General features: G+C 42.2%; 1 protein-coding gene across 14 annotated transcripts in view; it reads right to left on the bottom strand.

The window, feature by feature from the left end:
- PPFIBP1 (PPFIA binding protein 1) overlaps positions 1-27,528 on the bottom strand; it is a 171,846-nt gene that overhangs the window by 3,496 nt on the left and 140,822 nt on the right. For 11 of the 14 annotated variants that reach the window (XM_034783095.1, XM_034783084.1, XM_034783111.1 and 8 more), the window contains 13 exons: positions 21,843-21,903; positions 20,528-20,557; positions 18,809-18,980; positions 17,493-17,525; positions 14,696-14,837; positions 14,099-14,227; positions 13,178-13,328; positions 11,546-11,657; positions 10,637-10,725; positions 4,779-4,901; positions 3,288-3,413; positions 1,938-2,126; positions 63-242 (listed from right to left, as the gene is read on the bottom strand). In XM_034783095.1, the coding sequence (XP_034638986.1) occupies positions 63-242; positions 1,938-2,126; positions 3,288-3,413; positions 4,779-4,901; positions 10,637-10,725; positions 11,546-11,657; positions 13,178-13,328; positions 14,099-14,227; positions 14,696-14,837; positions 17,493-17,525; positions 18,809-18,980; positions 20,528-20,557; positions 21,843-21,903 (1,537 nt within the window). The remainder of the gene's footprint in view (positions 1-62; positions 243-1,937; positions 2,127-3,287; positions 3,414-4,778; positions 4,902-10,636; positions 10,726-11,545; positions 11,658-13,177; positions 13,329-14,098; positions 14,228-14,695; positions 14,838-17,492; positions 17,526-18,808; positions 18,981-20,527; positions 20,558-21,842; positions 21,904-27,528) is intronic. The other 3 variants (XM_034783103.1, XM_034783160.1, XM_034783188.1) reach the window with 1 other exon arrangement.

The following is a 27,528-nucleotide window of genomic DNA, read 5'->3' as shown; positions in this document are numbered from 1 at the left end:
GGGTATTGCCACTCAAACCCAACAGCGCCATCGCCAAATGTAAACAGCAAAAGCTGGTTCACCTGCTCCAGTCTATCCAAATCGTCATCGTCATACACTCGGATATCCAAGCCAGCCTTAAATCCTTTCTTAGATCCACTTCCAGATGCCTGTCCCAGTTCCATCGGGCACACATACTCTTCCACATCATCCTGCTTCTTCTTCCTCAGACTTCCAAAATTGCTGAAGGCAAGCTTTTTTGGCTTAAAAAGTTGGAAAAAACTGTCATAAAATCAGGAACTCGATAATTTACTCAGCCTGGATTTAATTAAGCTTTTATTCTTCCATCAGGTATTTAAGTGCAAGCAAATAATAGAGGCTCAGATCCTAAACACGTTAGCCTCAATATTTCAAATTTCACTACAACCAAAACCAGGAAGAAACAGGTCCTCATTCTTCTTATTATTTGTGTAACAGTAGCACCTGGAGGGTCCCATTGCGTTAAATACTGAATACACACAGAGTAAGAGACTGTCTCTATCCCAACAGCTTACAAATATAAAGGGACAGGGCAAAAGGCAGAAGAAAGGAAGCGTTATCTTCATTTACCACTGGGAAACTAAAGCACAGAGACATCACACAAGGTCACACACAAAGCCTGTGGCAGAGCCAGGAACTGATTCTAGATCTCTAGGGCTCTACCAAATTCACAGTCCATTTTGGTCAATTTCACAGCCATAGGATCTTAAAATTTCATGGTTTCAGATATTTAAATCTGAAATTTTATGGTGGTGTAACTATAGGGGTCCTGACCAAAAGGTGATGGGGAGGGGGGGGAAAATGGTGTCACAAGGTTATTTTTGGGGGGCGAGGGAGGGGGGAGCGTGATATTGACATCCTTACTCCTGCACTGCTGGTGGTGGTGCTGCTGCCTTCAGAGCTGGGCAGGTGGAAAGCGATGGCTGCTGACCGGGAGCCCAGCTCTGAATGCAGCGCTGCCGCCAGCAACAGCGCAGAAGTAAGGATGGCCTGGTATGGTATTGCCACCCCAGGGTGACCAGACAGCAAGTGTGAAAAATCGGGATGGGGGTGGGGGGTAATAGCCTATATAAGAAAAAGACCCCAAAATCGGGACTGTCCCTATAAAATCGGGACATCTGGTCACCCTATGCCACCCTTACTTCTGTGCTGCTGTTGGTAGGGCGCTGCCTTCAAAGCTGGGCACCCGGCCAACAGCTGCCATTCTCTGTACACCCAGCTCTGAAGGCAGCACAGAAATAAAGGTGGTAATAGCACGATTCCCCTAAAATAACCTTGCGATTCCCTGTGACCACCTTTTGGGGCGGGACCTCCAGTTTGAGAAACGCTGGTCTGCTTGGTGAAATCTGTATAGTATAGGGTAACTACACAAACGATCAAATTTCACAGGAGAGACCAGATATCAGTCAGGGATGCGTTTTTCACAGCTGTGAATTTGGTAGGGTCCTACAGATCTCCTCACTCAGTCTACCATCTTCACCACTGATCATCCTCCCACTCTAAAAAGCACTTGGATTGAGCAGGAACTTGAATCTTGGGCTGTCAGATTAAAAGTGTGATGCTCTACTAACTGAGTTAGCTTTCCTCCCTTCTGCCCCACAGAGCGTCAGTGAACAGCACCCTGAATGCTTGTAAAACCACCACATGTCTGACAAAGGGGCAATTTAACTGCTGCTTTTTTTTTTTATAAATTAATGGAGATATCCCATATCTCCTAGAACTGGACGGGACCTTGAAAGGTCATTGAGTCCAGCCCCCTGCCTTCACTAGCAGGATCAAGTACTGATTTTACCCCAGATCCCTAAGTGGCCCCCTCAAGGATTGAACTCCCAACCCTGGGTTTAGCAGGCCAATGCTCAAACCACTGAGCTATCCCTCCCCCACAAACAAACACTGGACAGTAATAAGCATTGACCTACCTTCACTTTGGCAGTAGCAGTTAAAAGGACATAGTCTGGAGATTCCATGGCTTCACGCTTTTGATGTTGGGCATTCTGACCAACCAGTAAATTGAAATGGGTTGCCAAATGGCGTCTCAGCAGTGTCTTGTTTGGTGGGATGTTCAGCAACTGCGCCATGGTTTCCACATTAAAACGAGGTTCCAAGACCTATGAAACAAACCACAGAAAGTCAAACTGAAATCAAATCAATACCCTTGGATTAGGTTTTGAGGATGCCAGCAGCCATGCCAGACTTTATGGGCATTTTTTGGGTTGCATAGGCCATTTTTAGGGGAAATGCACTATAAAAGAGAAGAAAAGAGTTAGACTCATAGACTTTAAGGTCAGAAGGGACCATCATGATCATCTAGTCTGACCTCCTGCACAATGCAGGCCACAGAACCTCACTCACTTACTCCAGTTAACATCTGTTGGGTTTAGAAAGGCTTATTCCTGTGGTTTTGCAGAGTTCTCAGTGGTAATAAACCAGTAAACAAGGGAAAGTAAGACTGACCCCACCTTTGTGTTTAAAATATGCCTTCATTTATGGTAAAATATCCTTCCCACCACCCTCTTTCTTTTTTTTTTAAATGTTACTCTGATTGGACGAATGGCAAGAGAGAGCGCTTGAGAGATCCTGTCATAAACTGATAATGGTATGATAGTGTGTAATTTTCATCTCGGTTTTAATATCGGAAACTTTATTTAAGCTTAACGACAATGATAATGGAAAGTGAATAGGCTTACAGTGAAAGTGTTCTGTGTGGTGTGTTTCTCAAACAGCACAGTAATGTTCTGCTTTCTATCAGTTTCTGTACAAGAATCTGATCTACCATCCTAGTTACTTAGATGGCGCTCTTGATTGTGGTATCTGAGCCAACAGAGATTAATATCACTATATGAAGAAGATTTCTACTAATGACAGTGCCTGAAATCCAGAACGATCCCGAAGTAGTTTACAAATTGATGCACAAACTATACACAGGAATCAAAATACTCGCCCATTACAGAAGCACATCTAACTGTTTACCAGCACACAACAACACTATAAAACAGTTTAGGGCAAGGAGTAGAGAATGCCTTATCTGAAAAAGAATGCAAGGGAAAATTTAGATGTACAGAAACTTTGTTACCTAAATGGCCAGCACATCAGTGTTTATAAAGGTTCCTAACAACAAGAAGCTTACTAAAGATGACTGCCCATTTGGACAGACTGAAGTAAAGAGAGACACTGCTAACAAGGCAACATGTAGTTACACTTGATTTTAGCCATATATAGTATTAAAATATTATCTGGACTCTCTTATAAGTGAAACACTAAACCCTTACCATAAGTCCACCATGCACACCACTCCCTCTCAAATTAGGTGCATATTCTGCTAGGTCAACTGAGCGTAACCACTCCATTACACGGTGATTGGTCCACTGAGTAACCTCTGATGGGGTGATGTTGTTCTGTAAATGGGAATAGTTACAGTCATGAAGATTTCTTAGTTCCAACTTTAATTCAATTCCTTCTCTGCCCTTCACTTTAACCAACCTTCCACTCTCAAATGCATAACACTTTACTTTTTTATTGGTACCTTGTGGCATTTTATACTATCAGACTGGAGATGACCTAGACCAAAATCCCAGAAAACCCATGCCCCTCCCCCAAATATTGGGAAATTTCAAATCAGATCTAAATTTTATGGGTCCAGCCCATGTTTTCATAAGAGATGCTGGGCACCTTAGTGCGTGACAAGTTGAAGAGATTTTCTTCTTCATGCTCCTCGGCTGCTGTCTCTTGTTCAGCATCCTCACCTTCGAGTCTGGTATTTCAAGATCATTTATTAATGTGTGTTGAACAGGCTGGTGGTACTGGTGTTGGAGGGTGGAATAAAGAAAGCTACCTCATGCTCCTGTGAACATTATGAGAACTTGTCGGAAGCTTTTAGACAAGGCGTTGTGATTTGAAATGGTTCATTGTAACCAGGACACCAATTCAGAACTTGGAATTTATATATATCTGCAAGATTTCTGAAGAAATATTGATCTGATCCATGCATATGCAGCTGATTGGTTATCTTGGTTGGAGGTCAACATTCTAACTCCCCCAACCCAATCTCTCATGCAGCGAGTGCGGTAAAATTACGTGAGCTGCGTCCATGAATGCAAAAAGCCTGATTCTGCTGTCACTTACACCAGTTTTACACCACTGTTAACTTCAGTGGAGTGACTTCAATTTATACCAGTATATGTAAGAATCCATTATCCCCAAAGAACTGCTATACTGGGCACCCCTTAGAGAAAAATGTGATGCATCTTGAACCACAGTTCTGGTGGCCTTATCTTAGTTTCATAATTCCCTCTCGAGAGCAAGCTGCCTGTAAGACAAACACAGCTACAGCAGTAGCCCAAGATAATATTTGATTATAAGGTTCAACCCATTTTAGAAGGTAAATATTAAAAAAACGACAGATTTAATAAAGACTTAACAAGGCTTTACCGGGAACTGTGCACCTAATTCAAGATAATTAATAGATTCCACTTCCATCCTTAAAATAGCACAACACAGAATATATTCCAGAAACAGTCAGTCATTAATTAAAGAGAGAGAGGGGAGATTTTACACAAGGAACTGACTCAACAGGCTGGGGTAAAGGGAAGCAAAGGGGTCAGAGTCCCAGATAGGTAAAGCCCAACATGAAAGTTGAAGGAAGGGAAAAAGTAAGGGACGGGCAGCAGTCAAGAGTGGGGGTGGGTAGAGCAAGAATCACTTGTAAGGAAAACCAGTGGATTATACTCTCCATGATTTAGCCTTCACTTAAAACTTGTTACCTCATCAGACGGCCTCCTGCGCAGACAGTTGGGTTCAAAGTTATTTATTCTCAGGACCTGGATGGCTCTTTTAATGCTAAGATGGTGAAGGACACTAACAACTTTCAGGGACAGCAAGTCATCCTGTGAAAAATTAAAAAGGGGTGAAAACACACACACACAAACATACACCCATTTATTTTTGGAATCTATAATAACGTATGCCCTGAAAAGATAGATGTAGGTGTCTGCCTACAGTGCCACATCTAAGAAATGCTAGGATAGCCCCTCCTTAGGGTAATTTTTAAGGATAAAAAAATATATATATATTTGCCTGCCTCCTCCTAGATTTCCCAGAAGTCTTTCTACCAGCTGTTGTGTAAATTCCTTCATGCACAGAAGTTAGTGGAAAGGATTCTGCGGAATGATTAGGAGAGAGAGTGCCATAACCTGTCATCACCAATGCAACCAGCAACGTAACTTTCTGAACACAGAATATCAAGCTCATTTTAAAATTTTAATCCAACCTAGACACAAGCTTTCACATGAAAAAAAAAAAAAAATTGTTTTTTTAAAACAATCCAGCCACAGTGCTTATATGAAAAAGTGAGCGTCCCCATGAAAAGAGAGGCAGCTCCTATAGTAAAACAAAGAAATAGTCATGCTGGCCTCAAACCTACTGTAGCTGATAAATGTTTTTCAGGGGCTTCTGATCAGGAACTGGATGGTCAGGTGACTGACAAGACGAGCTGACCACTAGCTCACTAGAGAGGAAAGGTGCTACTCTATAAAGGCTGTTGAGGGGTCTATGTGAAATGGTTTGGTGGCTGTAGGCATCTACAAAGTGAGTTGAACGAAATCATGAAAACCACCTGTGACAGGTGCATAAACCCCACACTGACAGGGCTTGGGCGGCTCTGGGTGCTAAAGTAGCCCTGCCCCTGTCAATTCTGCATGGTAGGGAGGAAGGCTTTAAAAAGGGGGAAGGTGCAGTCAGCAAGGGGGAACCCTGAGAAGGGAGCAACTAGAGAGCTCTTGGAACAGCCAGAGGAACCCTCACACCAGATGCCTCCCAGCTGTGCGAGGAGTCCGGCAAACCCGACAAGGAGGGGCTGACTCAGCTACACAGCCACAAGGATTCCAGTAAAGCTGCTACCCAGGCACCCCCGACACAAGGTGATGCCGCTGACCTTTTTCGCCTTGTTACTGACCCCAAGAGGGGATTGGTTTATGCTGACAGGAACTAATGCCTTTTCCCGCAGCCAGAAGTAAAGTAAGCAGGCCCACAAGGGCGGGGCCACTACCAGGGCTATGGGTATGTCTACATGGGGATAAACAACCCGTGGCTGGCCTGGGTCAGCTGCTGACTTGGGCTTGTGGGGCTGAGAAACGGTTGCGTAGACATTCAGGCTGAGGGGACCCTGCGAGGGTGGAAGGTCCCAAAACTCAAGCTCCAGCCCAAGCCCGAATGTCTATGGAGCAATTTTTAGCCCACAGCCCAAATCAGCTCACCTAGGCCAGCTGCGGCTTTACTGTGGGGCTTTTATGCCATGTAGATGTACCCTAAGAGACTGGGGACTATACTAGGCCAAACCTGTGGTGGCAACTGGGCATGGTGAGGGGCCCCGCCCCACCAGGGAAGTGCCCTAGAGACTCTTTACACTACCATCAAAAGTGACATCCTATTATCAGTCTCACAGAGACGCGAAGGACTGACTGGGATGAGGCTGAGCTACAGCTACAATCTCACCTTCAGGTCAGGGCTGAGGCACATGCTCACTATTTGGGGAGGAAACAGAAGATTTCATTCTTCGGGACTATCAGCTTGGCACCTTTCACATGTGCTCCGAATTCACACTTCGTAAAATGGCTTTGTGGGGGCAACTCATCAGAAAGGTGAAGGAAAAAATGACAGCAGCTCATGTCCTTTCAAATACAACACAGTCCTTCCTGCATGTGATCAGTTGCACAGTTGGAAGAAAGTTGTGCTGTCTCTTCATTATGGATTTGATATACACTTTAATTGCAATGACAAAGTTTGAAAGTCACTCTGCAACTACAATAGCAGACTACATGCACTGACATTGCTTTGACTCTATGCAGCTTCCCCTCACATCACCTCAAATTCAGTATTTTTTCAAACCTAGCTACAGCTAAAACTTTTTGTTACTACTTCCAGAGCAAAGAAATGATACATTTTCATTTGCCCAAGTACATATCGAACATGTCCACCTTCTGGATCATTTGGTGCAGAGGGATATACCCAGAATTTTAAATCCTGTTTATTTTTCAGGTGTAGAGATGTTTGTGGCGATTATTCAGTGGCAGATCCAGATTTACCTATAAATTTGCAATCTATTCAGTGTGAAAGATCACACTTTTCTACATCTGTTTTCACTTCAGCATCTAACTTCAGAAGTTTCACACATCAGGAAAAGAGACCTTTACATTTGCATGCCACATTTCAATCTGACAGATCCTAAATTACATTACAAATATTATAAAATATTAAATGCAAAAGTTACATTATCATAATATTTTTGCATTATTGCACAGTTAAGAACTCAAAATCTGGAGATGTCCAAGTTAAATCTGCACATTCAACCAGAACTGTGCCATGAAGCAATGCTTATTTAGTTTAAGTCTCAAAGTCTAATTCATTGGTGGCGTAAGTAGACGCAACTCTACTGCCTTCAATGGATTTAGACATACCTATGTGAGAGGGAATCTGGCTTCCCATCTTTTAGTGCTATTTATATCAAACTAATACTACAATTCAGCTTGTGCTCTAACTTCCATTCTAACCACCTATATGTTCAGGGAACTATAATAAGAAAATTCCATGGAAAATCCAGTAGTTCACTTTCCAGAGGTTTATCCATATATTTTCTTTAATTTCACTCTGTAGGGTTTTCTACAAAACCTACTTAGACCCTGAAAAAATGTTGCTTTGATTTGCAGGTTCAAATTAGTCCAAAAAGCAACATGAAACTTAATTAAAATTCCTTAGCTTCACCTGGTTTCATGTCAAAGTCATACAAAATGAAGATATTTACATGGTTTAAAATGTAAAACCCCCAAATCTGGTCAGGTTAATTCAGGCTCACTCACGTGTTTTACCAACTTTAGTGAATTTTATCATGAATGTCGTCTGAATTTTGAGTTTGAATTTTTTGTTTGCATTTGAACCATGTGAATTCCATATGGTTTCATTTCAACTTTGCAGACATCTCTATTTCCAGTTAATGATTTAGGGTAAACTTAGTTATTACAATTCATTAGGTCACAGAGCATGGTTAGGATTTTGCCTAAAAACATAGTAATGGATCTAAAATTAAAGGGGGAAGTGCCACAGAAAAAGCAACTATTAGGAAGGTACAGTTCCTGCTACAAACCTCTTTCTCTTTACATGTAAATTATACTAGTTTTAAATACCAAATGGTGCAGATTATACTTCTTTACAATCAGCTGCAGCCCCTATGTAATTTATACCACTGTTTAAGTCACCACTGAATTGACCACAGCCTTCCATGGGCCTGTTGGCCCTACGCTTTCAACAGAGGCTTAAATAGCAGGAGCAAATCTGGTCTTAAAAACACATACCCTATTTTTATATTAATGTCCCAAACACACACAAAAAATTGGGAAGTAAATTCAGAAAAACATGCTCTGTAAGCAACAGAATACTTTGCATATTTTTTTCAAAATTTGTCATGAGGCTTCAGTCAACTAACTCACACTGAGTAAAATTTTCCCCCAAATTTACATTGGCCCAGAGTTCTAAAGGTATTTAGGCACCTAAAGATGCAGATAAATGCCTAGTGGGATTGAAAAAAGCACATATATGAGTAAGGGTGCAAAGCCCTTATTGATTTCAATGGGGAATTTGGCACCTAACCTGCTTCACTGCTTTTGAAAATCCCACTAGGTACCTCTCTGCGTCTTTAGGTGCTTTAATACCTCCGTAAATCTAGCCATACCTCATTTCCCCCTTGACTTACATGCACTTAAGGGCTTATGTGGGGCATAGACATTGTGCTGAACCTCTGCACAGGAGTGAATTTCATTGCATGCATGTCTTTTTCCTCTGCAATGGTTCATATGAATTTGAAAAAGCAAACCCAGCAGTATTTACAATCACCATTATTTATCAGCGTCCAAAACGGAACATGTTGAGCACTGTAAGTAAGTTAATATAGGAAGATCTTAGCCTTCTCCCCTGTGCTAGTGTATAGAATGCACAAAGTACATACAACCAATATCTTGGCATGAGATGGTTACATTTAGCATGTTCATGGCACAGGATATTAGTAAACACTTTTGTGACCAATTTTTTTTTTTAAAAGATCATATTGTATATGACCCTCAGTTTCCATTCAAATCTGTAGGAAAGAACAGAACCTTGCCTCTCAGTTGCATTATGTCTTATCTGCCTTCAAACAAAACACTCTGGGCCTATTTCATCCATGGTGTTTTAAGGTGCTGGAACTAGGTTAGAAGTTGGTCTGACATATTTAAAAAATACCACCCAATTGTATTAAGCTTAGTCTTAATTATTTAGAATAAATTTTAAAGAAAAATCCTGATTTAAAGATTAAAGGAACTTGCTCTAATTTTCCTACCCTAGTCACTCAAATGAACAGTAACAATATACTGAACATTTAATATTAAACTTCTTAGAGAGAAGAATTAAGTCCATCTACTTGAAATAGTTAATATGAATTTGAACAAAGGCCCAATTTTCAATAGGTAGATGGATGCTGTGACTATAAAATTTACACACACCAATTGTGTCTACAAGTACTGCACTTGCATTTGAAAATCATCCAATTTTGTCTGCAAATTAAATAGGCATAGGGTTACCTCATTTTCACATACACATTTATACACATAATTCTCAAATGTTCAGGCACAATGGAGATATGTGGGTATATTTTGCAAGTATACCTTACAATACTATCTTTGAAAACTTGGTCCTTAAAATGTTCCATATTAGTGATAACTTGTGAAACAGTCACATAGGTAGTATTATTGGGGTTTATATCCTCTGTAGGATGTAGCTAGTAGAAGGTGGCATACCACTGAATACACTTGACAATGTCTGACATTCCATTACAGATTAGTGGCACACAACACTGGGGGGGGGGGGGAGACACACAGACAATTACAGTATACTATTGTATAAATATTTGATTTTAAAACTCATTGCAAACTGTGGGAAATTTCTGACAAGCTGAACTCTGGTAATCACTATTCTGCTATCATCCAGCAAATCTGCAGAACGGATTTTTGGAAAATTCAACCATTTTAAAATTACCTGCAGAAAATCCAACAAGACCAAATAAGCTGCTTTTCTGTTGAACAATTTTATTAAGATATATAGATAGATTTTCCATTCTCTGTTTTGTAAAAGCAAATGAGGTTAATCTTCTAAGTTTTTAATTTATGTGAACTATATTATCTTCCATATAATAGATCTATTCACTCTGGATAAAATTCACCCATGCACAGAGGGCGAGTGCAAGACTTATCATTTAAGTCCCATCTTAAGCCCTCACAATTGGGCCTAAGTCATGCATAGGTATTCTGCTGATCTGCAAATGGGTGAATTTTACTCTCTATGTAGTTATGACATAAGCGATAAATAATAAGGAAAACAAGTCTCCTGATTTCCATTTTCTGAGTGTGTGGTAAAATAAACTTTAATTGGGTAATACTTTTGGAATCACCATGATATATAGCAGGAAAAGCAAGTTTCTTTCGATTAGCGAGGCTCCAATTTACCACCTAGAATCATGTCACTCTGCATTTGAAAAAAAAAACAACAACCAAAACCAAGAACACAAAATATGCCAGAAAATAACCTGGCATTTACTTACAACGCTCATGTAATGGAGCATTCGACCATCCACCCTTCCTTCATCAAATTGAGTCTTATACTGGGGAAGTCCAATATCATCCAACCACCCTAAGAAAAACACATATTACTAACTCATAATGGTTTGCATCCGAAGAAGTGGGCTGTAGTCCACGAAAGCTTATGCTCTAATAAATTTGTTAGTCTCTAAGGTGCCACAAGTACTCCTGTTCTTATTACTAACTCAAAACACCTTTAGACGAAGGGCAGTTATGTATCTAGCTGGCACTCTCCATGTTATCATTACTCGCGGGTATTCATGGATACTCAAATTATCCAGGATCCTTAACCCCCTGCCCCTATCTTAGGGTATTTCTATACTGCACGCTCCTTACAGCAGCATGTAGAGTACATATGCAGCAGGTCCCCCTAGCATCGGTATGAACAGCTGTGCGGACAGTGAAACACTGCTTAGGTGAGCAAAGACATGCCTGAACACTTAGGGTATGTACCCTATGCAGCTCTCTACATGCCCAAGCAGTGCCTCCCCTGTTCATACTGCTACTGTTAGTGGTGAAGTGTCCCACTGCCAGAGTCTTTCCCCACCTCAGGGAAAGGCTTCTGTAGCAGATAAAGACTCCGGCATTGGGGAGAGGGTCCAGCAGTGCCCACTGCAGGGAGCTGCCAGAGCCTTTCTCTGCCACAGTGAAAGATTCTGGCACAGGAGAAGGCTCCAGCAGCTCCCAGCGGCCTCCCCATTGACAGAGCCTTATACTGCTATGTTTAGCTACAAACTGCAGTGTGGATGCAGCCTGATGTTCACTGCTGTGTGTAGCTACACACACCCTACATGCTGCTGCCAGCAGTGTGCCCTGTAAACACACTTTTAGAAAGCACAGATGCAATTACTTTAAAGTGCAACGAATCTTACTGGTAACCCAGTTGTAATCCAGTTTTCCATGATTGTTTTCTTCTTCTGACCCCAGTGCCTGAAGAGCGAGCTGAAGTTTCTTCCGATGCAGTGGATGCTTTATTCCAAGTTCCTGTGAAGACAAAGAAACCGAAGCACTTAATTTCTAGCTCAGCAGCATATGGATGATATGTGATTTACACAGAATCAAAACGTAAAAAATAACCAAAATCCATTTTACCCAACCCACAAACTAACACAAACTCCAACACGACAGGCCAAATTTTGCCCTTAGACACACGCAGCAATTGCTGTTGAAATTAACAAGTATTGTGCACATGTATCAGAGGACAGATCTGGTCAGGTGCCTAAATTTAGAGATCTAAATTCACAGGGAAGCACCGACCTGAGCACAGCTTGATATTTGTTGAGCACCCACCACATCCTAGGATGTCAATGGGACTGCAACTGGTCAGCACTTCTGAAAATCAGGCCACTTATTTACATACCTAATGCATTTAGATGCCTCATCCCTTTGGTGGTTGTTAGCCCCAATATTCTTATGTGGAGCAAAAATAACCGGCTCACTAAACGGTGATGGTAGTCGGCATAATATTTTAAGGGATAATATACTTATCTACCTACCTCAGAGTGAGGCAGGCAAGGTTGCAAAGTTTAGTTAGTTATTAGCTATAAAGCACTTTGAAAACATGAAGTGCTATATAAACGTTAAAGAATAAGTGGCCTGATAAGATAGTCCTCCCCAATACTGTTGCAAGTGCAGCTGTTCCAGGAACTCTTCAAAGACAGTTTTTTGTTTTTTTAACTAAATGCCTGATATCAAATGCAAACATTGGAGTATTGGTAGGCGAAACGGCCATTATGGCCACACCTATTTTTAATTAAAAAATGTTTTCGGATGTTGCATGATATCGTATAACAACAGCTGTGAATAGCAGCTTTGAACTAACCCGGGACTACTTAAGGAAGTGGATGCCTTATTGGTTTACAACAGTAAAAGACGCTAAACATTCAGTACAGCCAGACTTGTGACTGAAGTAAACGATAATTAATGCTGTGGACCCAAAGCAGGAATTAACTTTCCCAACCTGAATGTAATTGAAAAACTGTGGCATGGACAATTTAATTGAAAAGTTACATGAATTGAGGGCCTGATTCTCCAGTGCCTTGCACCTTGTGCTGTCATTTATAATTGTACAAAATGGATGGGGCATAAAACCAAATCAGAATAGTAGCCTTTTACACTCACCTTGCACAGGGGTAAATAAAGGCATAAGGTGCAAAGAAGTGGAGAATCAGGATCATAAGCCAGTGGTATTGCAACAAGTGATTTCCTTATTTGAATACATATTTTTAAATATAATGATTGGAAGAGTTAGTTGATGCGCCAACATTTATTGCAGTTAAATCATACATTTAATTACCTCTTTCATTATGAACATTAAAATTCATACTAAAGTTAGACACAAAACAATTTTTTTTTGCATTACTAAAGACAAATGTATTTTAAAGATTCACTTGCTGGGCTCTTCGATTTTAGTTGCATCTCATAGCCCTGACTTACACACACACAAAATGTAAACCGATGCTTAACAATTAACCCAATGTAAATATTTTCTTAACATGTCTTACCTTTTCCAGATCCTGCTGAGAAGCTTGCAAGAGAGTCTGCCCAGACAGTATCCAGTGTTTGCCATGATTCATGTATGAACCTAAACCCTGGCCCTGGAGCCAGTTGCAAACTTGCTCCTTTGTCCATTTAGCAAATGGCATATCCAGGTCACTAAAGCAGAAGAAATATTTTTTAAAAAAATTACAAATTCATAGGTGTTTTTCAGAGCTGAGACAATGTACAGGAAGAGATGTGTGCCTGTATTATTTAGACTGTAAGCTAGTTGGGAAAAGATATGTCTATTGCTCTGTGTTTGTACAATACCTAGCAAAATGGGACCTTGATCTCAGTTGTTGAGTCCGAGACACTAGCATAATAAACATGACGATGAAAGTTATTAGTCATCATCATCATAATCTGTGTGTTCCAGGATGGCTTTAAAATTTTAAAATGCGACTGAAATACTTTACTTAAGATACTCCAGTAACCTACATTATAATGAAGGGAACTTTATCAGCTTATGGGATGACCGAGGCCTTGATCCTGCCTGAAATCGATGTGGTGGCCTGACACCTGCACCCACGTACAGCCCCATTCACTTCAGTGTAGCTCCATAGAGGCAGATCCTGAGCCCATTCGCCTGAGCGCCCCACTCCAGTCAATGGGACTGCACTCAGGTGCGGGATTCCACTCATGTGACTCACACTGCAGTATGGGGCCATACTTAGTACATTAATTTCCTAACCATCCTCTTAAGGGGACAACATCCCAAAGAGCCAGGGCTTGCCTGTTTCCTTTTGCTAGCAATGCTAATGTTGCTCTAACTTAACTTTTGCAAAGCACAATTCCTCTTAATACAGGAACAAAACGAAAGCCTGCTACAAGGGCAAATAGAAGCAGAAAAAGCACTGCATGTTCTGGTTCAGTGCAGCTCCTCTTACCTGTTAGACTGCCCAAGATCTCGAGACCAGCCCAGTCTTGGTCCTGCAGTCGCTCTTGTCCCTCCTCTTTTGAACTCTGCCTCAGACATATCATCCGGGTTAAATGTGGTAGACTGGCTCCTTTTAAGCCTAAGTAAAGGAGGTTAATATATGATAACCAGGAATAAATTCCTTTATTGGCACAATCACGGAATACACTGTGGAGTCTTGAAATAAGCTGCAATAATTTTTGCACCTTTTCATCTGCACTAAGCCATAAGCTATTAAATGGCCGGGGGGTGGGGGGGGGAGAGAGAAGAAGGATGAGAAGCTGAGAACAAAGAACTAAGAGAGAGAACAACAAAACCAACAAAAACATGCCAGGCACAGCAGTGACTTTGCGATAAGGATGACGATTTACTAGGAACTGTGTTGAGACGACCAAGTCATTCCACCTAGGCCACCAAACAGACTGCAAATGGTAATGACTTTGTTATGTCCAGCCTGAGCTGCACTTTTGGTGACCTAGAGATGAAAGGTTACGTATCCCGTTAGCAATCCCCCTAATGATCCAAACCTACATGATGTTCATTTTTTTTTTTTTTTTTTTAAACTTACCTTCCAAATAGTTTCTTGATTCCTCTGGCTTTCTTCTTGGAGTCTGGAGAAGAGGGAGACAGCTGCCCGCTATCAGTTTCTTTCGGTCGAGGGGGCAAACCAGCTAGATCCAAGTGATCTGCAGATCCCTTTTCTGTTTCAGCTATTACAAAACAAACCCCAGTAGAACTTCACCTGGCAGTACTTCATCTGCATTTCACATTATGAGCACATTACTGAGTCTGTAACCGCTTTTGCTGGAATTACTGTGAACCATCGATTTTAAGAAAACGAGGGGATCCAAAGGAGATAAAATGTGTTCCTTTCAGCGGTCTAGTGTTTGAAAACTGGTAGCACCCAATAACATCAATATGTTGCATTTGTTAAGTACCTTGCACCAAAAGACCACAAGATGCTTTATGAATTACTAATAAATTAAGTATCAGAGGGGTAGCCGTGTTAGTCTGAATCTGTAAAAAGCAACAGAGGGTCCTGTGGCACCTTTAAGACTAACAGAAGTATTGGAGCATAAGTTTTCGTGGGTGAATTCACCCACGAAAGCTTATGCTCCAATACTTCTGTTAGACTTAAAGGTGCCACAGAACCCTCTGTTGCTTTTTAATAAATTAAGGCCATAGATAACTCTGTCAGGGAAAAGTTATTTCCCCCATTTTACAGACAGATACACCGAGGCACAAGGAAGCCCCACAGGAATCCAGTGGCACAGCAGGGAGTAGTACCCAAGGATGCCCTAAGCACTATAAAGCATTTTCACACCAGTTTTCCTGATAATAAAATGCAATTTCTGATTAGATCCCCATCTAGCAAGATCTACCAACAGCCATCTCCTTCTGACTCAGAAATGCAATTGGGAAAAGAAGACCTTACGCTTCTGCACATAGTGGAATATTTTGCTCCTTCACAGACAAGTACCATGAACTTTGGGTGGTGTCCTGACTAAAAAGCCATTGCTTCTTATTTAAGAGCCAAAGGATGGATGTATCTAATACCCACCACTGCATAGGGAAACAACATGTTGCCATCCATGATGGAAATCTTACGTCTTTATCCTGTATTTGTCTACAGAGACTTCATATCCACTCCAGGTGAACCTGGGGACTGCTCAAGAATGTACTTGCCAACCAAAATTATAAAATGAAAAACAAATAACAGAAAAAGGTGCTAAATAGACAATTAAACAAATTGCAGAATCTAATATTCTACTTAAGCAGAGATGTGCCAGCAAGTGCCATACAGCTGTGGGCAAACAAACGATGAGGAGTTTGTTTACATCACTTATTCGCTAATGGAAGCTTAAAACAAAATTGAAGAAGAGTGACTATAAATCTACTGCCTGGAGTCTGTTAAAGTGAAATAGCCATAGCCAAAATGTAGCCCCTGGAGACCACAGAGCGGTCTGTAGCCACCTTCATCATCTTTAATATGGATGGACAGCTAAAGGAACCATCATTTGTTTAAAAAAATAAACTCTGTATTGCCTTTCAAGAGAAAACAAGGTTCACGAAGCAACTACCAGTCATTTGGATCAAGATGGAGCACAATATACTGACACCTATAGTTTAATATCTTAAAGTTAATGATGAAGGTGGCTGCAATTTGCTCCAATTAATGCAAGTTAGACGTGGTCCTATAGCTCCTGGGAACTCACCAGTGTGGCCCTTAGTTCGGCAAAGTTTCGATGCCCTAGCAAAAGGTCAATTAGCAGGTCCCATATTAGCAATATCTTCTCTAATGGCCAAACATGAAGAGAGGCAACTATATCATTTATATTAACATGTGCTTTCGGAGCACTTCAGCTCTACTGATGGGTGAACGAGGTGCTCATTGCTGGAGGATAGAGCTACTGTATAGGTACGGTATTTTAGAAAGGAATCTAATTTAGGAAAAAACACATTTAAGCAGCACTCTTGGTGGGAAACAGAAGGACATGGTTGAATGAATCAGAAGCAGAGGTTTGTGGGTACTAGCCACTCACTGTATCGCCTTCATCACTGAAATAATCCTTCAGAATAGCTGTTTTATGAAAGTGATGTTTGGAAATTTGGAACACTAATGGGAAATAAGGAGACTGCCTCTATTTCTGTCGTGTCTTAGGACCATATTCGCCTTCAATTACCATCACTGATTTAGGGTTACATGGCTGTACATAAAGGCAACACATTCCATTCCGGTTCCTATACTGCCCTCATCCACCAGCATAGCTGAGCACACGCCAGAACTACCAGACTAGCATTTGTCACGTGTGGTTTTTCTCTCTGATGTTTATTACATTAATTTCTTCCTTAGTTATTTGGAAAAGAGGAATCGTGTATCCCTCCCTTCAGTGCTAGCTTAATTAAAGCCGTACAAATACTGCCAAAACTCATGTTGCATTACCTGTTAGCATCTTCCAGAAGCACTGAGTTGGATGACAACACAAAGAGATGATGATCTCAATAACCACCAAGTCATTACGATAAAAGTGAGCAGAATGCGTGGCCAGGCCTCTGTAGATTACACACACTTCTACAATTACCTCCCATTCTCTACCTTCTTTTTTTGCCTTGATGAGTAACCTTGTGTTCGGAGGTTCATTAACCTTCGCAAGTCTACCCGCAATGTGTCTCATTAGTAGTGGTTATCATGAAACAATGCAGCAGACTTTGAGTAGTCGGCCAGTGTTAAACAGAACATACATTTTAGTGTTTCAACAGAGATCTTGTTTCTAGCTCGGTTTTAAAAATTCATGGCCATAACCAGCTGTTAGCAGCAATCACAGCAAAGCACTGGTACAGGCAGACATGCAGGACTACTATACCTAACGTAGGTGCACTTGCACTTCGACTGCGATCTTCAGATATCCAAACAATGCACATAACCACACGCAGCACAATGGGAGAGAATACGCAGAACAACAAGGTAAAACATACATCAAAATTTACACTGGCAAAATACAAGACAAGGGGAGAAAAGTAAAACAGACACATGCACCACACACACCACTGAATTCACACACAGATTAGGATTACCAATACATGGTTAATCCCTTCCTCACCAAAATGTAACATAGCAAAGCTATATATTAATGAGGGTAAAACAACATCCCGATGATTTCAATCAGCATTTGAGCACAAGAAAGTAAAAGATTGCATGTGTCATAATTCATTGTGCCTGGGCCTCACAATACCCCTATGAAGGAGACAAGTATTATTGACTAGTTTTCCAAATGGATACACCGAAGCACAGACAATGTAAGTGACTTTCTCAGATTTATAAAGCAAATTCATAGCAGAGCTAGGAGCAGAACCCAGGGTCCCATCTCCCAGTCCTCTACTGTGACCGCTATACCCCACTGCTTTCAACCAGTAAGGATTATTTTAAAATGGCTATTTTTGTTACACTGCAGACATCGTATGAAGAAATGGGCACAAAAACATTTTAGTGGGACGAGACAACTGGTCTAATCATTGAAATCTGTTCCCTGTAGGTCAATCAATTTTCATATTACATATGGGAGAGGAAGACATGGGCCATATATAACAAGGCTGTGGGTAAATTAACTCCCTGGGGCACAGGATCGGAATGACCACTAAGTAGGCAAGAGTGGAAGACTTATTCTGACCAAGGAGACAGTAATCCCATTTAAACTTCTGAAAGATGGAGGTCTATCTCTGCTCCTCTCCCAGGGGAGAGATGTATCTCAGGTACCCACATTTTACCGACACTTTTAATAAAAAGACGGAAGACAACTGTAGTAGCGGTGTTATTGTAGGTATAATATTGGACTGTGGTAACAACACTGCTCTTGTGATAAGATTAAGATATTGAGCAGAGGTTGGAGCAGGAGAAAAATGCATATGAACCACTGCATTTCAGCAAGGAAACTGCTACTTTAAAATTGCAGTATGCTATACAGGGTCTGAGCAAAGAGGTCAAGGCAAGGGTTGGATTGAACTGCATTTGCACAGCATTTTTCTTGCACAGCCGTCAGTTACTCCAGTTCCTCGAGTCATACTGTGGCTGCTCCTGCCCCTGTTTATGATAGCTACAATATGCATAAAAAGAACCCCCCATCGTTACTAAAGACTCTTGTACAAAATACACTGGAGATGCTTTCAGGAGCGTTGTACCTACCCAAATTAGGAGCACTTGCTGTCCTCTTGTTATTTTTTATCTTGAAAAAGCCTCGTCCAAATGAAGATCTGGCTTTTCGGGTACCAAAACTGTCCTCATCTCCGGGACCACTATGGCTTGGGGATTTTGGAGGAAGGGTTCCACACTTGTTACCTTCCATGGGAGCTTTAGTCTGATTCATCAGGAAAACAAAACTTCAGAACTTAATCTTACTGAACTACAAAAAGCTTTTAATTGTGCACAGTCAATTCTGAAAGGTAATCTGGAAATAAAGGTAGCATTTGCACTGTAAAATAGACTATAGCATGCATGTACCGAGTCTAGATTAAATAAGCGAGATCTTCAGTTAAAATGTGTTCGTGACTCAATTATATTTACCACCTGTTTAACAGTAGCATTTCTGTACTAAATGTGTCAGATCTTGCAAAAGTGGCCCTTTAAAATTATAAATTAACCACACATTCACATAGGGTTTGATCCCGTGAAGTCCTGAGCTCCCTCATCTCCCACTGAAAGTTTCTGGAAAGAGGGAGGAAGAACAAGCACCTCATGACTGGCCAGTTCTCTGCACATTGCCAGAAAGTCTCCATGGACCATGAGCGGTTTGCAGAGCACAGTATGAAAATCACTGGACTAGCAGCCTATTTCCATTGTCCAATTGAAAGACACAGAAGCAGCAAACAAATGGCATAAATGGTGGAGACAAATTAGATTTGTAAAATTCTGGCAGCTTTGATAATCTAAGATGATTGTAATATTAATAAGCACATTCTTTTAGTCTGGGTTTTTAAACATACGACTTTTAACCTCTCATGGTCTCTGATTGGCAAGATAAACACAATTCTCCTTTTGCTGAAAAACACAGTCATGACTATAAAAGTGGTATTTAAGATACAACAATTCTTCCCCATTACTTAGAATTTCAGTAATTCACTGAAATTACTTAGAATAGGAAACAGTGGCTGTGTACTAGATAATGGTTGGTAAATGGTTACTTTTTAATGGCAACCACTGTAAAAAGATAAGCTCCAAAACAATGGGAACTTGGAAGATTTCCAAGGTAGAAAAACAAGTTAATTACAAATGCTGCAAAGCTAAACAACAAATCTGAGACCCAGCTTTGTTAGTTTGTGGTGGAGCAATGTGTAACCTCACAGGGTTGCAGGGCTGGAGACACTCTATATCCCTTGATCCTGGGCTGTCAAGGGATGAGCATGCTTAATCAGCAGCATGTACTCTGCCATGTGGGAACAGGAACTGCTTGTGCTGCTCTGTAAGGAATTCTCTGGCTGGCTCAGGAGAAGCATCAATGGTTTGGGCTGCAAGCCCCCTGGAGTCCTGCTTAGCCAGGACAGCATACCACATAAAGGGTCGGGTGAGTATAGGTGAGGGGAGAACCTCAACTAGGAGACAGAGTGATTTGAATATGTTTGCCCCAAGAGAAGGTGGGGAACAATAGCTAATGGGTGATTTTATTTATTCTCAGCCAGTCAAAATGAAGAGCCACGTGTGAGAAGACAAGAGTGAGTGAGAGAATATAAACTTGACACAAAGTGATGGTGGAGACACGAATATATTCTCTGAATCACACTCCACAACCTTGCTTGCAGGTCTGCTATTCTCCCTTCAAAATTCTGATACAATGTTAATAAAACGACGCTATTTAAAACACCTTCTGCTCTCTGCATTGCTTCACACGAAGACACACAAAAAAATTACCTCTGCTGGTTTCTGTACAGGTTCTTTGTCCTGTTTGGGAAGGATTGAGAAGTGTTAAAATTCTTAGTTACCTAATTATTTAATTCATTTAAGTTAAAAATAGTGAGATTTCTTTCCTCTTCTATTTTTCAAAAGGAAGCACTTAAGAACTATACTTCCCCTAGATTAATGTCACTTTTTATTTTCCCCCATACATGCAGTTCTGTTTAGGTTTTGGATTTCATAATATAGTCCTTTTAGATCCTGATTTATTAATGACCTTGCACAACCAAGACTTGTTTTAATTACAAAAAGTAAATGAATTTAGTGCTGGTAAAAAAGCATCTCTCTCTGAGCACAGTGCAAATAAATCTTATGGGGTATAATTGCAGGTTTTCCCTTCCATAGCCCTGCAAATAACAGTCAGCCTGAACTAGAGCTGTTTATCACAGATTTGGATATAATGGGACTCAGATCTGACCTGTTTAGTTTTGGTTCTCGTTATGACAGATGAAGGTTTTTTCACCCTCTCCTCCAGTTTCTTCCATCTCCATCATTCACCCATCTCTATTGCTGAGATGCTGGGGGCCCCTTGTCTTCAACTTGCCCTGCTACCTGACATGACAATGCCAAACTGCCTTGTCTTTACTAGGATTTTACCTCTAGTTAGGTAACTTGAATTAAGAATACACCTTTTTACCTAATGAAGACACAGCTTTGGAGTGCAGGTGATTTACTTATGTAAATACCTCATACAGTAAGAGGATAGACCCCTAAATATTCAGGGACAGATTTTCTTCGCTAATATCCACAGGATTTTGTTACAAATGGGGTCACAGCTAGCTGTAAATTGAATGAACAGAGCTATGCGCTGCTCCAAACGTAATCTGGGGCAGGCAGGCAGAGGAACTGACTCCATGCCACCTAAGGATATGTCTTCACTACCCACCGGATCGGCGGGCAACGATTGATCCAGTGTGGATTGATTTATCGTGTCTAGTCTAGCTCTCCTGTTGACTCCTGTACTCCAGCTCAGCAAGAGGTGCAAGCAGAGTCAACGGGGGAGCGGCAGTAGTCGACTCACAGCGGTGAAGACACCACGGTAAGTTGATCTAAGTACATCAACGTTATTCACGTAGCTGAAGTTGAGTAACTTAGATCGACCCCACCAGCCCTTAGACCAAGGCTAAAAAACCTCCCCACCACCACAGGACTTCTCATCTAGCCGGCTCAGGCCAGATTCCAGCTCCTTGCACCATTCAGGGGGCCAGAATTGGCGTAGACAATCTGGGCCTCAGTATTAAGGGGAAAGAAAGGACTAAAAAACAAAACCAACCACTTCTGATGCCTCTTTCTTCAAATTGCCCAGACTGCTGGATTTTTGCAGGACTGACACTCTACAATAAGAGCATAAAAATCAAAATGATTATGAGTTAACGAAGCTAGACCCCATTGTCTCAAAGGCAAATGTATTCTAAAGAACTATATAAAGATTGTATTACAGCCCTCCCTTGTTAACTCCTCCCATGTGGTGGCTAGGTATTGCCAGGAGATCTTCCATGGCATAATTACTGCTATGTTAAGGTACAAGAGGATGAGCTAATGATGGAGTGACAGGCTGTTTAACTCTGAAATTCTTTGCTTCTTATTTTAAATTAAATTTTCCAAAAGGTAGGCTGAAATAGACATCCAAAATATGTACTTGCATGAGCCAAATTGCACGCATAACTTGCAAGCTCTTAGTGTTTAATTTGCATGTATTCATACAGTAACCATTTTGTAAAGGTTTCATTCAAGCAATTTAGGTGGACATTTAAAAACACTCTGTTATTTCACTTGTTAAAAAAAATTGAAAAAACTGAACTAGGAAACATTTTAAAAGAAAGACACAACATTGTCAACAACAGGTATTGCCAAATTTCATTTTCAGAGACTTAGGTTATTAAGTCACTGAGCTGCTTTTGAAAACGTAACCCAAGTCCTATTTTCAGAAATGACTTTCAATGAGACATAGGTCTGGTTTATATTATGAAGTTAGGTCGACACACGCTGCCTTGCGTCAACCTAATTGTGCACATGTCTACACTTAAATTTGTCTCCCACCGATGTAAGCACCCCATATGGTCGATGTACAGAAGAGCTGTATGCCATACTTGGCAGAGACCCCATCAACACTGTGGATACCTCCTAGGAGACCGAGACACAGACTCCTGCCATGAACAGCAAGGACGAGGAGGAAGATGAGGGATGACATGAGCCAGGACCTGTTTGAGATTCCACTGCAGTCCAGTCAGTCCCAGCAGTTGGGCACGGGTGAGCCCAAAGCAGGGGAAGTGTAAATGTATTTCCCATCACAATGATGTACTGATGGCACTCCCAACTTAACAGGACACAGCTATCGACTTTTCATGAATTGACTTGTACTAGAAGTACAACAAAGAGCTGTAGGACTGCTATCTGCTTTTCATTCCCCTCTAGAGTTAGGGAAGGGAGACCATGCGGAGCAGTTTGTTTCTGTACACAGGGATGTCCCTTGAATCCTCCTGAGAGATCTTAATGACACTTTCATGGAGGTACTCTGCAGTCCTCTCCCGAATGTTTCCGAGGATGACAGCCTTATTTCTTCCTTTGCAGTAGGGCATTTTCACACGCCAGCTGGCAATAACTTTGGCAGGCACCACTGCAGTGCACAGGGTAGCAGGATATGAGCCAGGGCAGTTCCGGGACGCCAGCAGCAGCTGCGCTCTCTGTGCTTTTGTTACCCTCTGGAGAGACATATCAGCTAAAATCACCACTGCCTGTGGAAAATGGTGCCAGTATTCGGTGTCATCGCCTTATACTCAGTTTCATGCATCTGAGCAATTCCCTCCTCATTTCCCTCACCCTGGCGGGATGTATTCACCATGGCTGTGAGTGGTGCCATACACAAGCATTCAGAAGCAGACATGTCAGCGAGCATGTCTTGCTTAAAACATTATGGGAGCAAGGGAAGGAAGTTCTGAATCGCAAGTTTCACTTTCCATTATGACTACACTGACAACGGTACCTCTATGTGCTTTTTCTGCAGTTGCTGCCATTGCACCCTTGAGGCGTTCCCTCTCCACACCCCTGGAACGCCTGAGCCAAAGAAGGAGGTGAAAGAAGAGGACTCGGGATGACATGTTCAGTGAGATCCTGCAAGACAGTGCTGCATTAAACCACAAGCAAGGGGCCTGAAATGTGAACACTGCAGATAGCCTGGAGAAGGAAAGAACGGACAGGAGAAAGGCCCAAGAGTCCCAGCAGGAAAAAGAGAGGGAGATGCACCAGGACACAATGGGGCTTCAACAGCAGCAAACACATATGCTGCAGACTGTCACAGACTGAGAGGTTCAACAGTCACGGGCTCACTTCCCTTTGCAGTCCATGGTGAACTCCATTACAGCACCTCTCTCCACCTGTCCTCAATATTCCCCCTGGCATTAGGGGTCACATTCTTAACTCCACCACTCCACACTGGGGACATTAGGAAAACCACAGCTTCAAGTACACTGACTTGTGAAAGCCACAATTGCCATATGCGTAGGTAAAATGGATATGAATGTTCTCTCTCCTTGTTAAGTTCTGTTCCACTAATTTATTAAGTTTTTCATGTATTTAGTTTTACATTGCACAGATTTTTCTTTGCACTGGTTTTGTTATTGAATAAAATTCTATTATTTGGAAAATAATTCCTCTTTATTAGCTTACAACATATGTTGCAGAATGCCTAGCATCTCTAAAACCACCCACTTACTTGTTACTGTACAAAGTGAGACAACTCATAGGATCAGTGACAAACAGTATAATCATCTTAAATGGACAGCAAGCACCGCAAAATTAATAGGTGCATTGACAGTGTATATTCACAGATGTACACCAAGCATCTCACAATGTCTAACATGCCCCAAAAGTGTATGGCCAGGTTGAGCACAGTACACCACAATGCATTATTCTGGCTCACTGTTAAAGTGCTCCTTCAAAGCCTCCATGAGCCATATAGCTCCACATTGAGTTCATCTAATAAACCTTGCATCTGGCTGTTCAAACTCAGACGACAGCTGCTCCACCTTCGCCCTCCACAACAGTGGCAACTTTCCCCACTTTGCTTCACAGATATTATGCAGGATACAACAGGCAGCAATACCATTGGAATGTGTTTCATACTGCGATCCAGTCTTGTGAGTAAACAATGCCAGTGTGCCGTCAATTTTCCAAAAGTGCATTCAACTGTCATTCTGCACTTGCTGAGCTGGTAGTTGAATCTTTCCTTGGTGCTGTTGAGGTGGCCAGTGTACAGCTTCATGACCCAGCGAAGCCAGGGAAAGGCTGGGTCCCCTGGGATCACTATTGGCACATCAACATGGCCAATGTTAATCCATTGGTCCAGAAAGAAAGTCCTTGCTTGTAGCTTCATTAACTGTCCTGTGTTTTTAAAGAGGCGAGTATCATGCACCTTCTCTGACCAGTCCACATTGATCTCAGCGAAGCGCCCCCGGTAATCCAACAATGATTACATAATGCTAGAAAAGCAGCTTTTTCTATTAATGTACTCTGGGGCAAGGTGCTTTGGGGCCAAAATAGGGATGTGTGTCCCATCTATCGCCCCACCCTACTGCTGCAAATCCATCCACTATATTCTGCATATTGCCAGGAGTCACAGTCCTGCATAGCAGGAGATAATTAATGGCCCTGCACACTTGCATGACAGCAGCCCCCACAGTGGATTTTCCAACTCCAAAATGATTTCCTACTGACAAGCAGCAATCTGGCATTGCAAGTTTCCACAGTGCAATCGCCATTCACTTCTCCACCATCAGTGCAGCTCTCATTCTGTGTTCCTGCAATGGAAGGCTGGGGTGAGCTTGGCACACAGTTCCAGGAATGTGGCCTTGCACATCTGAAAGTTCTGCAGCTACTGCTTGTCATCCCAAGCCTGCAGTACGATGCAATCCCTCCAGTCAGTGCTCGTTTCTTGGGCCCAGCAGTGGCACTCTGCCATTTGCAGCTGCTCCATGAATGCCACCCACAACCTTGAACTGATTCTCGCTATGTCCCTTGCAGGAAATTCTCATGTTCCCCGCTGATTTGGTTCTTCTTATGACTCTGCAAATACTGAAGGATCACGCATCCTGTGCTTGCAACAGTTATAACTGTTGGGGTGGGAAGGATAGCTCAGTGGTTCGAGCATTGGCCTGTTAAACCCAGGGTTATGAGTTCAATCCTTGAGGGGGCCACTTAGGGTTCTGGGGCAAAATCAGTACTTGGTCCTGCAAGTGAAGGCAGGGGGCTGGACTCAATGACCTTTCAAGGTTCCTTCCAGTTCTAGGAGATAGGATATCTCCATTTATTAAAAAAAACATTAGTGAGAGCTGTGCAGGCTTCATGCTTCTGTCAGAGATGCGGACAGCAAGGAATGCCATGTGGGTTTGTGGGATTTTTTTTATAAAGGTGCAAAAATTATGAGATATAGATGACATTATGGGATGGCAACAGTTGCATGTTGAGAAGTTGACCCCTTGCTCCAAGTCCTCACCATGCATTGTCAAAACTTCCCAAAAGACAGTGCACTGGATGGTGGTGGTTTGCACACTGGGATACCTACCCATGGTGCACTCAGCTGTACATCGTCACGCACGCTTCTGGTGAGTACGTGCAGGGCCGACGCAAGGAGCCTAGTATGCGCACACACAAGCAATATAATAATTGTGATGGCTTTATGCCCCTTTTCAGGAAACAACTTAAGCACATGTTTACCTTTGAGCAAGTAAGCAGTCCCATTGATCTCAGTGGACAATAAAGGTAAATGACTGAGGTTAAAATTAATTTCCCATGACAAATCTCTTTAGCTAGCTGTAGCGGGGTGGTTACCCCGCTCCTGCCCTGAAGGGCTTAAAACAGCTCTGGGGGAAGGTTGTGGCTGGGAGCTGGCCCTATATAAAAAGGCTGTGAGGCAAAGGCCAAGCAGTCTCTCTCTGCCTTCAAAGGGAGAAGGGCCTGGCTGCAGCGAGCTAGAGACAGAGTACCTGAGTGGAGCAGGGCTGGGGACAGGCTGAGGAGCTGGGGAGCTCCAGCCTGGAAAGCCCCAGGCTGCAGCCTGGTAGGAGGTCAAGGGGTACTGGGGGTTGTAGAGGGCAGCCCAGGGGTAGGCCAAGGCAGCAGGTCCAAACCCAACCTTGCCTGTGATGAGTGGCCTATACTGCAGTCTGCCCCAGGGAGTGGGGGCTAGTTGGTGACTGGCAATGGACTTATTCTGAGGCGAGGTAGGGATAGTGGTTGGGGGTTCCCCGGGGAGGGGAGACTCTAGTACTGAGGGGTGTACTGCCAGGGGGCAGCACCCCAGATAAAAGGGCACCAGGGTCCAGGAGGGACACGGGGGCTGGAGGACAGGCAGACCACCGGCCTGCAGGGGGCGCTCCAATGCTGAAATGAGCTAATTCCCGGAGACTACCAGTAGGAGGCACCACAGAGGTGAGTCCGCTCCTCTACACTAGCCAATGTCCCTTTGTCATTACCATAAAAGACAAACATAAGTCATGTGTACATTGTGGCATTACACCCCATATTCTTCATAGTAATATTATGATATGGCATAACTCTGATATATTTTATGCAAGATAGGTCATGTGAGGTATCATGGAAAAGGTGATGATTCACTGAATATGATTATCCTATCTGTATGCATGTATCATGTTTGTATCTTAAGTTAGGAATATTGTCTATGCATCTATTACAAATGTGCTTACACCTGGGGAATGCCCACTAGGCAGAATGCAATCAGTCTAAATGGCTGGCTGAGAAGGGCCATTAGGGAAAACAATAGGTTTTAGAAGATGCTAATCTCCCACCGGGAGCCTTCCTGAGGATGCTACAAACAGCCTCCGAGTCATGGCTGCTGCGACCCTACAGGGGCATATGACCAAGTCACTTGGTACTGGACTCCATATTGGAATACCAGTGTTCTTCCACTGACTGGGCGTGGGAACCAATAGGGTAGACAAAGG

This window comes from Trachemys scripta, chromosome 1 (genome assembly GCF_013100865.1).
Source record: "Trachemys scripta elegans isolate TJP31775 chromosome 1, CAS_Tse_1.0, whole genome shotgun sequence".
NCBI lineage: Eukaryota > Metazoa > Chordata > Testudines > Emydidae > Trachemys > Trachemys scripta.
Note: the sequence above shows the minus strand (reverse complement) of the source record. Positions and strands in the feature narration are given on the sequence as shown.